Source organism: Podarcis melisellensis (genome assembly GCF_964234715.1).
Source record: "Podarcis melisellensis genome assembly, chromosome: 4".
Classification (NCBI taxonomy): Eukaryota; Metazoa; Chordata; class Lepidosauria; order Squamata; family Lacertidae; genus Podarcis; species Podarcis melisellensis.
In genome coordinates, this window is record NC_138531.1 from 92,622,663 (window position 1) to 92,638,334 (window position 15,672).

General features: G+C 48.0%; 1 protein-coding gene across 1 annotated transcript; it reads left to right on the top strand.

Moving 5' to 3' along the window:
• Nucleotides 1–466: 466 nt before the first annotated feature.
• On the top strand, nucleotides 467–14,521 carry CCDC90B (coiled-coil domain containing 90B). The gene is made up of 9 exons (XM_081910146.1): nucleotides 467–619; nucleotides 3,180–3,299; nucleotides 3,746–3,849; nucleotides 6,462–6,563; nucleotides 9,420–9,461; nucleotides 9,578–9,649; nucleotides 9,754–9,807; nucleotides 11,018–11,132; nucleotides 12,861–14,521. The coding sequence occupies exons 1-9, from the start codon at nucleotides 547–549 to the stop codon at nucleotides 12,914–12,916; spliced, it is 738 nt and encodes a 245-aa protein (XP_081766272.1). The 5' UTR covers nucleotides 467–546; the 3' UTR covers nucleotides 12,917–14,521.
• The last annotated feature ends 1,151 nt before the right edge of the window (nucleotides 14,522–15,672 follow it).

Here is a 15,672-nt window from a genome sequence, read left to right on the forward strand (position 1 = left end):
AGCCAGGCAGGGGGTGATGACAGGGTGTCCTGCCCCCAGCCCAACATAAATCCTGGCTACACCCATGTATAGCCATGGGTGTAGCCAAAGTGGGGGGGGCAGGGGAGGCAGCTGCCCCCCTAAATCAGTAAAAATAAATACAAATCAATACAAATCTGGGGTTCTGCCCTCTCTAACAAAAACCCTGGCTATGCCCAGGTCCCCCAATGTGACCTTGTTGTTCTACTTTGCTTATTTGTTATGATTCTACGATTGACGGGCACTGCATAAGAAAGTCTGCGATTAAAAATAAAAGAAAGACAGACGGTCCCCTCGTTCATTGGTTCATTCACTCTGCTCTGCAAGCGGCTTTCCACGCCCCTGGTTTAACCGCGCTGCATACATTTCCCAGAAGACTTTGAGGCAGCAGGAGGAGGAACAACTGAGGAGTTCCCATGTGCCCAGAAAAAACTACATTTCCCAGCAACCCGTTGGGCTCCAGGCCGGAAGTGGGAATCCCCAGTGCGGCTTCTCTTTCCAAGAGTCGTGCGCGGAGACGCTAAGAAGATGTTGGGCTTTAGAGGGCGAGGGGCGAGGCTCCTGGTCCGGTGGAGCAACGGATCCTCGGCACCGCAGAGAGGTATTTGGGAGTAAGACCCAGGGGATCCAGTCGGGCTTGTTTCTGAGTGTTGCCCTGCGTCCTGTTCCCACGATCCGTTTTTCAACAGCGCACCCTCAAGTCGTTGTGTTTTTGAAGTGCTGTCCTAAAAAAATAAAAAGGAAAAGAGGCGATAGGAGCACAGGGAGCTGCCTTGCACAGAGTCAGGCCATGTAGTTCAGTGTTGCCTACACTGGCTGGCAGCTGCTCCCCAGAATCTCAGAAAGGGGTCTTCTTCATGCAAAGCAAATGAGCTATGACCCTTCCCCTGAAATACTTTGATTTGGAAACGTGTGTGCCTTGCACATTTGCTTTTATCGTGTTTTAGATGTGGTTTTGTCTTGTATTTTTATGCTGTGAACCACCCCTGAGATCTGCAGTTGATGGGCGGTTTACTAATTTTAAAAATAATAATACTACCCCACCGCTGTTTCCTTCTTCATTTTGCTGTGCTGTGTCTAATATTATATTGTAAGCTGCTTGGGGCAGGGGCTTGGCTTAAGTGCTGTGCAGCTGCAGGTCAGCTGACGCCGACCCAGGACTCCCCACATCACTACCATCTTGCTCAGTATTTATCCAGAGGTCGCTACCTCTGGCCCTGACCCCATGAGCCATCACTGCATAGACCAGGGGTCAGCAGTTTTTTTCAGCAGGAGGCCGGTCCACTGTCCCTCAGACCTTGTGGGGGGCCGGACTATATTGGGGGGGGGATGAACAAATTCCTATGCCCCACAAATAACCCAGAGATGCATTTTAAATAAAAGCACACATTCTACTCATGTAAAAACACCAGGCAGGCCCCACTAATAATAATAATAATAATAATAATAATTTATTATTTATACCCCGCCCATCTGGCTGAGTTTCCCCAGCCACTCTGGGCGGCTCCCAATCAGTGTTAAAAACAGTACAGCATTACATATTAAAAACTTCCCTGAACAGGGCTGCCTTAAGATGTCTTCTGAATCTCAGGTAATTCTTTATCTCTTTGACATCTGATGGGAGGGCGTTCCACAGGGCGGGCGCCACTACCGAGAAGGCCCTCTGTCTGGTTCCCTGTAACCTCACTTCTCGCAATGAGGGAACCGCCAGAAGGCCCTCGGCGCTGGATCTCAGTGTCCGGGCTGAACGATGGGGGTGGAGACGCTCCTTCAGGTATACAGGACCGAGGCCGTTTAGGGCTTTAAAGGTCAGCACCAACACTTTGAATCGTGCTCGGAAACGTACTGGGAGCCAGTGCAGATCTCTCAGAACCGGTGTTATGTGGTCAACAAATAACCCAGAGATGCATTTTTTTAAAAAGGACACATCTACTCATGTAAAAACACGCTGATTCCCAGACCGTCTGCAGGTCGGATTTAGAAGGTGATTGGGCCGGATCTGGCCCCCAGGCCTTAGTTTGCCTACCCATGCCATAGACCATACTGTGCTAGGTGGGCAAATAATCTCCAGTACAAAGCATTCTGTAGGGAAGGAGACATAGGCCCACCGGTAGAGCAACGTTGTTTGATTGCAGAAGGTTCAGTCCCTGGCATCTCCAACTAAGTCTGGCAAAGACACCCGTCTGAAGCCCTACCAGTCAGTGTAGGCAATAGCTGACGTCCGTCTTTCTGGAGAGGCACACCTTTGTAGAATTACAGTGACTGCTGTGGCTGTAGGGACCAATATGGAGGAGAGGGAGTAGTGTGGCACAGCAGTAAAACCGCTAGCATGTTTGCAAAGCTAAGCAGGGTCCAGTATGGTTTCAAATTGGATGGGGGAATGCATGTTAAGATTCCTGCATTGCATGAGGTGGACTAGAGGACCCTTGCAGTTCCGTTTCAACTCTATGATTCTAGGAATACTGAGCTAAATGGGCCAGTGGCCTGATGTTGCATAAGGCAGGTTCCTGTGTTGCTGCCTCACCCGCTAATTAACTGCTGGAAAATCGTACTACTTCCTGCTCTTAAAAGTTTGGCTGTTTTGAATGCTGAAAGCAAGGTGGCCTCCAATTTGTAGGCAACTCTCAGAAATTTGAGGAAGTTTGGGTTAAAGTATACTGACTTTTTTTTTAAAAGGATGTTAGAATTGATGCTTTGGTGCGTGTGCTTGGAAAATTCCTGGAGCTGAAAATATTTAAGCTGTCATCTTATAGATGCTGTTTGGGAAGTACCGTATTTTTTGCTCTATAAGACTCACTTTTTCCCTCCTAAAAAGTAAGGGGAAATGTGTGTGTGCCTTATGGAGCGAATGCAGGCTGCGCAGCTATCCCAGAAGCCAAAACAGCAAGAGGGATTGCAGCTTTCACTGCGTAGCGATCCCTCTTGCTGTTCTAGCTTCTGAGATTCAGAATATTTTTTCTTCTTCTTTTCCTCCTCCAAAAACTAGGTGTGTCTTGTGGTCTGGTGCGTCTTATAGAGCGAAAAATACGGTAAGTCCTACCGAACACAGTAGGACTTGCTTTCAAGGCAATGCGTGTAAGATTGCACCACTGGGCTTTTCGTAACGCTCTTAAAGTGTTTGGAAATATAAGCAGAGGTTTAAAACTCCTTGTTCTATTCAGGTTTTGCTGCCACTGCTGCAGCGAAGTCATACGACATGAGAAGAGTCGAAATAACACCACTGGAGCAAAGAAAACTCACTTTTGACACCCATAATCTAGTGCGTGATCTAGAGGCACACGGTGAGCAAAGGGCGTGATCGAACAACAGTGCAAATTGAACAATGCTGCTTGAACCTACAAGGATTCCTCAAATCAGTTTCCCTGAATGTCTAGCTTTCTGTGTGCAGGGATCTTTTGTGCGTGAAGGAGCAATTGGTTTCACCAGCTGCCCCTTTTCTGCAGCCTGAATTGGTACAAACTCCTCAGTAGGAACTGAGCCAAAGGCTCCAGCATGGAAGTCAGGTTTTGCCTCTACCCAGGTTTATCTGAAGGCAGGAATATTTGATCTAGAGCTGAGATGGGGGAGCCTTTTGTGGCCTGGGGGGACACATTTTCTTCTGGGAAGCCTTCAAGCCAACATGGCCCATGAGAGATGTAGTACATTGCCTAGAGGACCACTGATTCCCCAACATTTCCTTTAGGTAAAGTCCCCCTTTTACATGTTGTGCTTTTATCTACCCTTGCAGGGTTTGGGAAAGAGCAGGCCGAAACCATTGTGGCGGCGTTAACATCTTTGTCCACTCTCAGCTTGGATACAGTCTACAAAGATATGGTGACCCAGGCTCAGCAGGTGAGAAGAGGCCTTTGCCCCATTCCCTGCCCTGGTACTGAGAAGATGTCAGGGAAGGTTCTGCAGGCAGACCTTGCTAGGGAAAAGGCGTTCTGCAAACAGGGAACTGCAACAGAGAAGTTCCTCTTCCTTGTCATCATCACTCTCCAAGCCACTTGCAATATATATAGATGTAAAGGTAAAGGGACCCCTGACCATTAGGTCCAGTCATGGCCGACTCTGGGGTTGCGGCGCTCATCTCGCTTTACTGGCCGAGGGAGCCAGCGTACAGCTTCCGGGTCATGTGGCCAGCATGACTAAGCCGCTTCTGGCAAACCAGAGCAGCGCACGGAAACACCGTTTACCTTCCCGCCAGAGCGGTACCTATTTATCTACTTGCACTTTGACGTGCTTTCGAACTGCTAGGTTGGCAGGAGCAGGGAGCGAGCAACGGGAGCTCACCCTGTCGCGGGGATTCAAACCGCTGACCTTCTGATCGGCAAGTCCTAGGCTCTGTGGTTTAACCCACAGTGCCCCCCACGTCCTTGGATATAGATATGAATAAAATATAATTTCTGGAAATCTTGCCTTCTTCCCAGTATAATAATAGGGGTTATAAAAGAAACAGATCAGCATTGTCCCTTTTTTTTTCAGCTTTCGCTGATACATTGGGCACACTTAAAGAAAAGCTTCCTATGATGGTAGAAGGATCTGGAAGTTTCCTTTCTGTTTGCAAACGCTTTTCTGTTTGTTTGCAAACTACTCCTAAGTGAACATGCCTTCCTGGGTTCTGACACAGAGCGACAGTTGTGCAGGAAACTTCGCAAGAGCCAGGCGTGAATTCTAAAATGTTGTTGTTCCACAAGCATTAATTTATTTCTCAACCCAAACTAGGAAGCTCTGTGGCCTGCAAGGTTGCAGTTCCAACAGTTCCGAAGCTTTTACCGGGATTTTTAAAATTTCATGACAGAGAAAGGAATTCTGTGCTTGTTTTGGAATTGTTGTTGTTATTTGAGAAGCAAAGGCCCAAAACCAACAGTGAGACCTCTCTGTGTTTTTCCTTTGGGGTGAAAATGGAATATTTGCTAGAATTGAGAAGGCTACATTCACACTATAAAGCTAAAGCGGTCATAGCATTTTAGCCGTCATGGCTTCCTCGAAATAATTCTGGGAGCTGTAGTTTGCAAGGATGCTGAGAGTTGTTAGGAGACACCCTGTTCCCTCTCAGAGCTACACTTCCCAGAGCTCCCTGTGAAAAGGAATAGATTGTTAAACTGCTTTGAGAACTGTAGCTCTGAGAGGAATAAGGGTCTGAGGAGAATTTGAGCAGCGAAGGTGGAAAGCTGAAAGTGAGGCCTTGCTGTGCTTTTTCTTTTTTATATATAAAACAAAGAAAGTATACTTGCTTGAATTGACCAGGCTACATTCAAACTATACATTAAAGCCGTCATGGCGTCCCCAAAATAATTCTGGGAGTTGTAGTTTGCAAGGATGCTGAGGGTTGTTAGGAGACACCCTGTTCCCCCTCACAGAGCTACAGTTCCCAGAGCTCCCTGTGAAGAGGGATTGATTGTTAAACCACTCTGGAAACCATAGCTCTGAGAGGAATAGGGGTCTGCTAGCAACTCTCAGCACCCTTAACAAACTACAGCTCCTAGAATTCTCTGGGGGAAGCCATGACTGTTCAAAGTAGTATCATGGTGCTTTACATGTGTGGCGTGACTGACCTAGACTTTCCTTCTCCCTTTAAGTGGAGTGGTGCTGTGTATCATTCCGCGACCTGCCTTTTGACACCCAGTAGTCTAGGCCTGAGAGACGCAGGTGGCGCTGTGGGTTAAACCACAAAGCCTAGGACTTGCCGATCAGAAGGTCAGCGGTTCAAATCCCCGCGACAGGGTGAGCTCCTGTTGCTCAGTCCCTGCTCCTGCCAACCTAGCAGTTCAAAAGCACATCAACAGTGCAAGTAGATAAATAGGTACCACTCCGGCGGGAAGGTAAACAGCGTTTCCGTGCGCTGCTCTGGTTCGCCAGAAGCGGCTTAGTCATGCTGGCCACATGACCCGGAAGCTGTACGCTGGCTCCCTCAGCCAATAAAGCAGGATGAGTGCCACAACAACATGTCGGCCACGACTGGACCTAATGGTCAGGGGTCCCTTTACCCTTTTAGTCTTGGCCTGAGATTTAAAGTCCTGCTTTCAGTGCATACTTTCAGCGCATAGCTCCAAACGTCTCCTTGGCAACAACTTTTGAAGGGTTTCCGAGGTAATTTCATAGGAATGTGGGAAGCCACCATGTCCTCAAGTCAGACCAATGGTCCCTCAAGCTCCATATTGTCTTACAGCAGGGGTAGCCAATGGGATGCCTTCCAGAGGTTGCTGGACTACAACTCCCATCATGCTTTTAATGCTCACGGAGGGTGATGGGAGTTGTAGCACAACAAAGCCCTGGCCTCAAACGGAAATGCAGGCTGCCCACCCCCAAAGTTATAAACCGAGTTAATGAGTGATCTTTGCCGAGAAAACTCTGGGCCAAAGATCCCTACCCCTGAAATAAAATTTAATTTTCTACGAAAAGAATTGGAAGTGTTTCAAAAAGCCTTGGGGCATCAGTGTGGGTCTTTTTTTCCTATTTAGGAAATAACTCTGCAGCAGTTAATGGCTCATCTCGACTCCATCCGAAAAGACATGGTCATTCTTGAGAAGAGTGAGTTTGCCAACTTGAGAGCAGAGAATGAGGTAATTTCCTCCAATAAACCAATTTACTCTGTCACCCTTCCTTTCTCTTCATTTACTTAAGAAGAAAATGCAGCGATTGGCCTTGTTGTGTTTTAGTAGCAACATTTAGTTCTTCAGAAATCACAAATTATATGGGGAGCCCACAACTTACCGTATTTTTCGCTCTATAAGTCGCACCATACCACAAGACGCACCTAGTTTTTGGAGGAGGAAAACAAGAAAAAAAATATTCTGAATCTCAGAAGCCAGAACAAGAGGGATCACTGCGCAGTGAAAGCAGCGATCCCTCTTGCTGTTCTGGCTTCTGTGATAGCTGCGCAGCCTGCATTCGCTCCATAACATGCACACACATTTCCCCTTACTTTTTAGGAGGGAAAAAGTGAGTCTTATAGAGCAAAAAATATGGTACATTCTGGGGGTCGTGCCTAAAGCCAAAATTGAGTATAGTCAAAACCCAGAGGGTTTCAACCTTTCTGAGTCCATGGCTCCCTTGGCCAACTACATTCTCTTTTTTTCTTTTATAAATTTTTATTGGTTTTTCACAATTTTATACATTTTAACTTTAACCATTTCAAACATTAAAATAAAAGCTTCTTTTCAACCTTCGGACCTCCTTCCCTCCCTCCATGGGTTCTATATTTAAGATTAAATTTTCTGCATCTTTTACCATTATCCATCTGTTGTCTATCCATAGTGACCATCATGAATACCACATTACAAGTGTCATTACATCCCTGCCCGTCATTTTAACTGTTTACAATGGTCTTCTAAATAAAATTACTCCAGTCTTTTAAAAATACTTGATCTTCCTGCTTTCGGATCTTCCCCATCAGTTTCGCCATCTCTGTATACTCCATCAGTTTCGTCTGCCATTCTTCTTTTGTTGTTTTCTTCCATCTCTGGGCCAACTACATTCTTTCTTTGGCGCCCCCTGTGGGGCTCAGGAGCCCAGTAATGTCACCCCTTGCCTGCGGAGCTGGCAACCTCTGAGCCTTTTTCGGACACCCTCCCTGAGCTGGGGTCAGCAGTTTTTTTCAGCAGGAGGCCGGTCCACTGTCCCTCAGACCTTGTGGGGGGCCGGACTATATGGGGGGGGATGAACAAATTCCTATGCCCCACAAATAACCCAGAGATGCATTTTAAATAAAAGCACACATTCTACTCATGTAAAAACACCAGGCAGGCCCCACAAATAATAATAATAATAACAATAATAATAAATAAATAAATTAATACCCCGCCCATCTGGCTGTTTCCCCAGCCACTCTGGGCGGCTCCCAATCAATTGTTAAAAACAATACAGCATTAAATATGAAAAACTTCCCTAAAGAGGGCTGCCTTCAGATGTCTTTTAAAGATAAGATAGCTGCTTATTTCCTTCACATCTGAAGGGAGGGCATTTCACAGGGTGGATGCCACTACCGAGAAGGCCCTCTGTCTGGTTCCCTGTAACCTCACTTCACGCAATGAGGGAACTGCCAGAAGGCCCTCGGCGCTGAATCTCAGTGTCCAGGCTGAACGATGGGGGTGGAGACGCTCCTTCAGATATACAGGACCGAGGCCTCTTCACCAAAGAGAGGTGCCTCTTCACACTACCCCACAGGGGCCTGCTGTTGTCCATTCCCAACAGCAAGGGCTGGCGGACTGGCAACCAGCACCCCCTGGCCAGCCCCAGAGGCACCATTTGCCTGGACAGCTTGTGGCCAGGGCTGGTGCAGCAAACAGCTGTGCAAGCCTTTGGGAGGCAGAGACGTGAGAGGGCATCAGAGGAGGGAGGGAGGGAAGGAAAGAGGGACAGAGGCCAGTGTTGCCCGCGGCACCCTAGAGTGCCACGGCACACTGGTTGAAATCCACTGGTCGAAACCCATTAGGTTCAATGGCGGGTGGGATTGCCAAAGTCATTTTTCCAGGAACTCCACCTACTTTCCGACTCTTTTAAATTGGTTAAGGTTTTGGGGTTTTTTGCCATACACATAAAGCTGAAGGTGCACAAGTTCAATTGGGGATTCCTGTATAGCAAAAGAGGTGTTATAAAATGCAAGCTCTCCTTTTGCAGTGACAGTTTTACAGATCCTTTTGCAAGTTACACTCTTTTTGGTGAAGGGACTGGTCTTATGCTTTTATGGTGTTCCAGGTTAAACCATAGAGCCTAGGGCTTGCCGATCAAAAGGTCGGCGGTTTGAATCCCCGTGACAGGGTGAGCTCCCGTTTCTTGGTCCCAGCTCCTGCCAACATAGCAGTTTGAAAGCACATCACAGTGCTAGTAGATAAATAGGTACCGCTTCGGCGGGAAGGTAAACGGTGTTTCCATGCGCTGCTCTGGTTTGCCAGAAGCGGCTCAGTCATGCTGGCCACATGACCCGGAAGCTGTACACCGGCTCCCTCTGTGACGAGATGAGCACCACAACCCCAGAGTCAGTCACGACTGGACCTAATGGTCAGGGGTCCCTTTACCTTTAATAAGATGCATGGTTCGTCGTTTTCTGGTGTTTTAATCACACCAGTCCATAACAAACGGGGCCCTTTTCTTAATAGATTCTCAATTTTGTCTCCCTTCTCTAAATCAGTTTTATCCTTTGGATGCTACCCCGTATTCTTACGGTCACAAGAAGCCAGCCATCCTATATATACACTGTCATGGGAGTTAATTCCAATGAATTGCTTATGAGTTTTGCCTTTATGTTTTCATAATTTGATGTCTTCCACGCAACATGGAAAGTTGTTGCCAAATCTTCACACACACACACACACCCCATTGCTATAAGCATTTTACTTTTCATTTTTCTTAATTAAGCATCTGCTGACCCGGGATGTTTTCCTCTCCCTCCCCCCACCCCAATCTTTCTTGATACCCAGAAAATGAAGATTGAATTGGATCAAGTTAAACAGCAGCTAATGGTAAGTGGGCAAGGAGTGGGAGGGAGGATAATATGCAATTTCTGAGACATTCTGGTCCCACGATCACTCAGAACTTCTTCTTTTTAAGGGTACTTTTTGGTGTCTTTCCTTTTAAGAATGAAACCAGTCATATCCGAGCTGAAAACAAGCTGGACATAAACTTGGAAAGAAGCAGAGTGACCGACATGGTGGGCAATTATTTTCATTATTGCACCCCTTCCTCCTTTCTTGGCTCCAGCTTTTTTGAGAATTGACAATTTCATATATTGCTTTTCTTTTTAAAACGTTCCAGTTCACAGATCAGGAGAAAAAGCTCATGGAAGCCACAACAGAGTTTCATAAAAAGGCAAGTCTTTGAGGTCTCTCTCTCTCTCTCTCTCTCTCTCTCTCTCTCTGTGTGTGTGTGTGTGTGTGTTTACACACTTAAATTGTGCCTTCCATTGAAAGCTCTCAGGTTTCCAGAGGTCTCCCATCCAGACATTGATCTGAGCCACCTCAGCATAATTCCAGCATCAAAAGCTTGCAGACCATTCGCTGAGCCATCTAAAAACCAGCCTGTGTGTTACCTTGGAGCTAGTGAAGGCTGGACCATTAAGACGAAGGAACCACTGCCCCACCCATATCTGTCTGCCCACAGCCCACACCCACTTTCCTGCTTTCTTACTCACATCCAGCCCAGAGGGTGGTCCTCACTGTCGGTTTCCTCCACCTTAGGTCTCAGTGTCGCCCTTGAAGAACTCAGCTGGGAGGAGGATGTGGGGGGAGACAGAAGTTGCGTACCACCTACTTCCGACCCGACCTCCCTGCCTTACACCAATAATAATAATAATAATAATTTTTATTTATAACCCACCCTTCCCAGTTCAAAAACCGGGCTCAGGGTGGCCAACAACAAATTTAAAACACTTAATTATAAAAGCAGCATAAAATACAGTATAAAAACATGAATAACAATAAAAAGCAAGCATTAGATAATCCCCAGGGCTAGCTGGCTGAATTGGTCCTAACTTAGGCCAGCGAGGAGGCCTGGGGAGAATTAGCTGTGGGGTCTCAGAGCGGGTGATCTTCATAAAAGGGGAGGGGAAGGGAAATAAAAGATCAGGCTGAATTCAAATTAAAGGCCAGGCGGAATAGTTCTGTCTTACAGGCCCGACGGAAGGAGGTTAAATCCTGAAGGGCCCTAGTCTCATGGACAGAGCATTCCACCACGTCGGAGCCATCACTGAAAAGGCCCTGGCCCGGGTGCAGCTGCATTTTTGGAGCTCCTGAGACAACTTATTATTTTCTGAAAGCAGGGGGGCAGTTTGCACCAGGGCGAGCACAGCCCAAAAGGGAAAAGCCCTGCCATGTTTTGTTTTGTTTTAATATATTTAAAAGACAGATATGATAAAAGTGGTTTTTTTGCTTGGCCCAAAAAGGATAAAAAATGTTGGCACCAGGCGGGTTTTGCAGGGGAAGGAATTGTACAAATGGGGCCAACACTGAAAAGGCTCTGTCTCTCTCTTTCTTTGGCCTTATCTCCAATGAAAAGCATCGGTTGCCTTGTTCCCTTCTAGGATTCGAGCACCAACAGCTCCGTTACGGAAGTCAGCAATAAAATTGATGCCGAGATTGCAGCCCTGAAAACACTCATGGAATCGAACAAGCTAGAAACGATACGTTATTTGGCAGGTATGTGGCTGGGCTGTTGAAAAATCACGTTCCAGAAGAGTAAAAGGTATAAAGCCAGGATGCCTAAAAGCCTTGTCCCACCCTTATGCACCCAGCCCAACACAATTATTTTCTCAGGAGGCCTATCTTGCATGATGTAGGAACCGGGCCTCCCATTACACCTCAGACAGGCACCTTCTCTGCTGCCTTTTTGGCACCCACTGAAGATCTTTTAGGTGGAGATCTTCGTCCCGGTCTCTATTGGGTTTGAAATTGCTTTTAACATACAAAATGTTCTTTTAATTGTTTTTTGTAAATGGAGTTGCTTTTCTTTTTGGTGTTTTTGCAGTGAAAGCACTTAGCATTGCAGGGGGTTGGACTAAATGGCCCTTGGGTGTCCCTTCCAGCTCTGCAGTTCCATGATTCTATTATTTTGCTTTCTGGGAAGCCAGCCAGCTACTTGGAGCCTCTGCTTAAATCACTATGGAGGTTTCAGGATTCCTTTTTAAAGTTTTAAGCGGTGTTTACATTCAGTTACCATATTTTTCGCCCCATAGGACGCACTTTTTCCCCTCCAAAAATGAAGGGGAAATGTGTGTGCGTCCTATGGGGCGAATGCAGGCTTTCGCTGAAGCCTGGAGAGCGAGAGGCATCGGTGCGCACCAACCCCTCTCGCTCTCCAGGCTTCAGGAAGCTATCCGCAAGCCTTGCAAGCCCGGCGGGAGTTCCCGCGGGCTCACAAGGCTTGCGGGCAGCAGCCTGCAGCCCCGGCGAGTGTCCACAAGCCTTGCGCGCCCGGCGGGAGGCTTGGGGTGGCAGCCTGCCGCCTGAAGCACGGGGAGCCCTCCAGAGGGCTCCCCGTGCTTTGGGCGAGTGTCTGCAAGCCTTGCACGCCCGGCGGGAGGTCCCGCCGGGTGCTTGGGGCGGTAGCCTGCCGCCCCAAGCACGCGGAGCCCTCCGGAGGATGCCCCGTGCTTCGGGCAGGTGTGCGCAAGGCTTGGGGCGGCAGCCACGGCTGGGGGGGATTTTTTTTTATTCATTCCCCCCCCCCCCAAAAAAACCCCGAGGTGCGTTCTATGGGCCGGTGCACCCTATAGGATGAAAAATACGGTAAACAATTAATTAATAGGAGATGTTGCGAGGAGTCGGACTATGAACCATTTACAGTTGAACCTCAGTTTTCGAACGTCTCAGAAGTTTAATGTTTCGGCTTTCTAACGCCGAAAACCTGGAAGTAACTGCTTCGGTTTTTGAACGCTTTTTGGAAGCTGAACATGCCGCACGGCTTCCGTATTGAGTTTTCCGTAAGCAAATGCTTCCAGAAATGCCTGCTTCGATTTTCAAATGTTTTGGAAGTCGAACGGTCTTCCAGAACGGATTACAGTGGTACCACGGCTTACAAACACTTCTGGTTACAGACTCCACTAACCCGGAAGTAGTACCTCAGGTTAAGAACTTTACCTCAGGATGAGAACAGAAATCACGCAGTGGTGGCAGCAGCGGCCAGCCCCATTAGCTAAAGTGGTACCTCAGGTTAAGAACAGTTTCAGCTTAAGAATGGACCTCCGGAACGAATTAAGTTCTTAACCTGAGGTACCACTGTATGTCAAAAACAGAGGCTCCACTGTAATATTTTGGTGAGTAGCAAAAAACAGCAACTTGTGCATAGCTTAAAACCCTTTCGAGATGCTCGGCACAAACTTACTCTTTTCTTTTTCTCTGTGTGTGGCTTTTTGTATTTATTTACAGCCTCTGTATTCACTTGTCTTGCCATCGCCCTGGGATTCTACCGATTCTGGAAATGAAAAAGCCAGCCTCCGGGAACAAGGGACAGAACAAGCGCTTTTCTGATTTGAATCGACACCATGCTTGGCTGACACATCTCCGGCAGACTCTTTCAAAGCCTTTTGTGTTGGGTATTGGTTTTTAAACACATAACCGGGGTGGGGGTGGGGAGTGTTTTCTACAGGCACAGCAGTCTGAGCAAAACCTGACCTAGTTTGCATCTCTCAGGGCTGGTTTGGTGCTCCCACATACTCAAAGCCAAAAGATCTATGGATGGGACATTTTTTTTTAAAAAAAGAAAATGCTTATTTGATGGAGAGATTACTATGCCCATTGTCATCATTATGTATGTTTTTCTGACACCCTCCCAGGTGGAAGGACTATAGCTCAGCGGTAGAGATTCCGCTTTGCATGCAGAAGTTTCCAAGTTCAATCCTCGACAGTTAGGGCTAGAAAAAGCTCCCCTGCCTGTAACTTTGAACAGCCACTGCCGGTCAGTGTGGGCAGTGTTGGGCTACGGGGCCCAAACAGTCTGACTCAGTAGGTATAGCTTTCTGTGTTCCTATGAGGTAGATCCCGCTAGTTCCCCTTGGCCTGAGCAGTAGAGAAATGATCTTGCAATCCAGTTTGATGGGGAACCTACTGTCAGGAGCTGGAGTCAGGGGCGGGTCAGCAAAAATATTGGTGTGGTGTGAAGTTAACTCTTCATTCAAAGAAACCAAAACAGCACAGGCCTAGTGATGCTCGCAACTCTTCCCAGTAGCAACTCAATGAGGCAGTTGCGAGGACTAAAGGTCCCCACAGCTGCCTATGTCCCCTTCACTCCTGGGTTTTTTCCCAAGCAACTGGAAATGCGTCTGCGCACAACCAATCTCTCCTCTTTTTATTTCTCTGTGTGTTCTGGGAGACCAGGGGAGAGGGGATCTGGTCATAGCAGGAGGGGAAAACCCCCTGGATTCTTCAGCAGCCTGCCTCATCTCTGCCTCCTGGCCCCAGTCCTCTCCAACCTCTGCTTCGGCCTCTGAGCCCGGACTGCTCTCTGCCACAGCCTCTTCCTGCTCACTAAAGCCTGTGCCCCTTCAGCTTACAACATTTGACACTCCCTCCAGGCCTTGCACTGCCTTCCCAAAGCCAAGTAAGCGAGGCGCTGGGCCAGGGGTCAGCAACCTAAGGTCCATTGGCCACAAGCAGCCCATGGGGGTGATTTAACTGGCCCATGGACCCCTGCCACCCTCTTGGTCGGCTCCCGTGCACTGCGCTGAACCGGTGCTGAGCAGAGCAGGGACTGCCTTCCATGCCGCTGGCTGGCTTCCCATTGGCTGCAGGAAGGTCCAGCCAATGGGAAGCTGTGCACACCGGAAGGAGCACCATAAATAGCGTTTGCGCACTCCAGCCCACCGCGGCGTCTGGGACTGTGAACTGGCCCAAGCCACAAAAACTGCCAACCCCTGCACTGGACTTTGGAAAGGAGGCTCACGGGCTCTGACAGGCAGCTAGAGTCTTCCCACCTCCTTCCCAAAGCCTAGCTTTCAGTTTCTCATTTTGGATGTCGGAGGAGCGGGCCTGTATAGAACTTTACTTTTTCTTTTAAATAACGGAAAAAATAAATGCATACTCAACCGCAAGACATTGACTATTGCGTTTTTTAGCTCTATAAAACTCTCAGGCTGCAGTTCCCCCTACGGAATGTTTGAACCTTTTTGTGCTTTTGGTGTTAAACACCTCAAATTTATTGAGTTTGGGTTTCTGGTGCTCAAGAGGCCACAGCTGGGATCACCTCCTGGCTAGAATTCTGCCAGCACTGAATGCTTGCATTTTGCAGGTCCTTTTCTGCTGGTGTGGGCTGGTGCATCCATAACTGTAAGTCAAAGGTTGGTGCAATGCAAATAGCAGCTTTGGGGAGGCATATGGGAGCTTCTAACTGCAGCTCTTGTGTTTTGGGGGAGAAATCATATTCTTTCCTAATACTGGGCTTGAATTACCATCCTAGGCCACACCAATGCGTACACAGAAGTGGGCTACACATACACAGCTTTGTGCAAGAGCTTCAGGTGAGGCTGAGGTCCATGTAGCCCTCCAGTTGACCATGCTGACTGGGGCTGATGGGAACTGGAGTCCAGGAACATCTGGAGGGCCACAGGTTCCCCATTCCAATGTAAGGCATGGTATAAGTTTGTGCCTATAGTGCAAGCATGGGCTTGAGTGTGTGCAAGGTGTGGAAGGGAGCCTGAGGCTTAGCAGCCTTGTCACATTCATTGGCTGTTGCTGGACTCCAACTCCCATCAGCACCAGCCAGCATGGCCAATGTTCTGGGAGGATGATGAAGAAGAGAAGAGTTTGGCTTTGATATCCCACTTTATCACTATCCGAAGGAGTCTCGAAGCAGCTAGCATTCTCCTTTCCCTTCCTCCCCCACAACAAACACTCTGTGAGGTGAGTGGGGCTGAGAGACTTCAGAGAAGTGTGACTAGCGCAAGGTCACCAGCAGCTGCATGTGGAGGAGCAGGGAAGTGAACCTGGTTCCCCAGATTACGAGTCCACCCCTCTTAACCACTACACCACACTGGGAGTCCATCAACATCCAGGTTCCCCATCCCTGATACAATGGTTCAAAAGAGCTGCCTACATTTTTGGGCCTCTCTTGTGGGGGCATAAAGTCTTTGCAGGCTGTCTTGTTGAACTGCAATTCAAACATTTACCGCTGCCAATGTCTGCTTTATTCAGCGATCGGCTAGCATGGATAACAGTTTTCTGGAATTCCAGCAGTTGCAGGATG

Excerpts from the sequence above, each read along its gene's own strand:
- CCDC90B (XM_081910146.1), top strand. The coding sequence starts at position 547 with ATGTTGGGCTTTAGAGGGCGAGGGGCGAGGCTCCTGGTCCGGTGGAGC. Across the intron at positions 3,300-3,745 it reads GCGTGATCTAGAGGCACACG|GGTTTGGGAAAGAGCAGGCC; the intron begins GTGAGCAAAGGG and ends CTACCCTTGCAG. Across the intron at positions 3,850-6,461 it reads TGGTGACCCAGGCTCAGCAG|GAAATAACTCTGCAGCAGTT; the intron begins GTGAGAAGAGGC and ends TTTCCTATTTAG.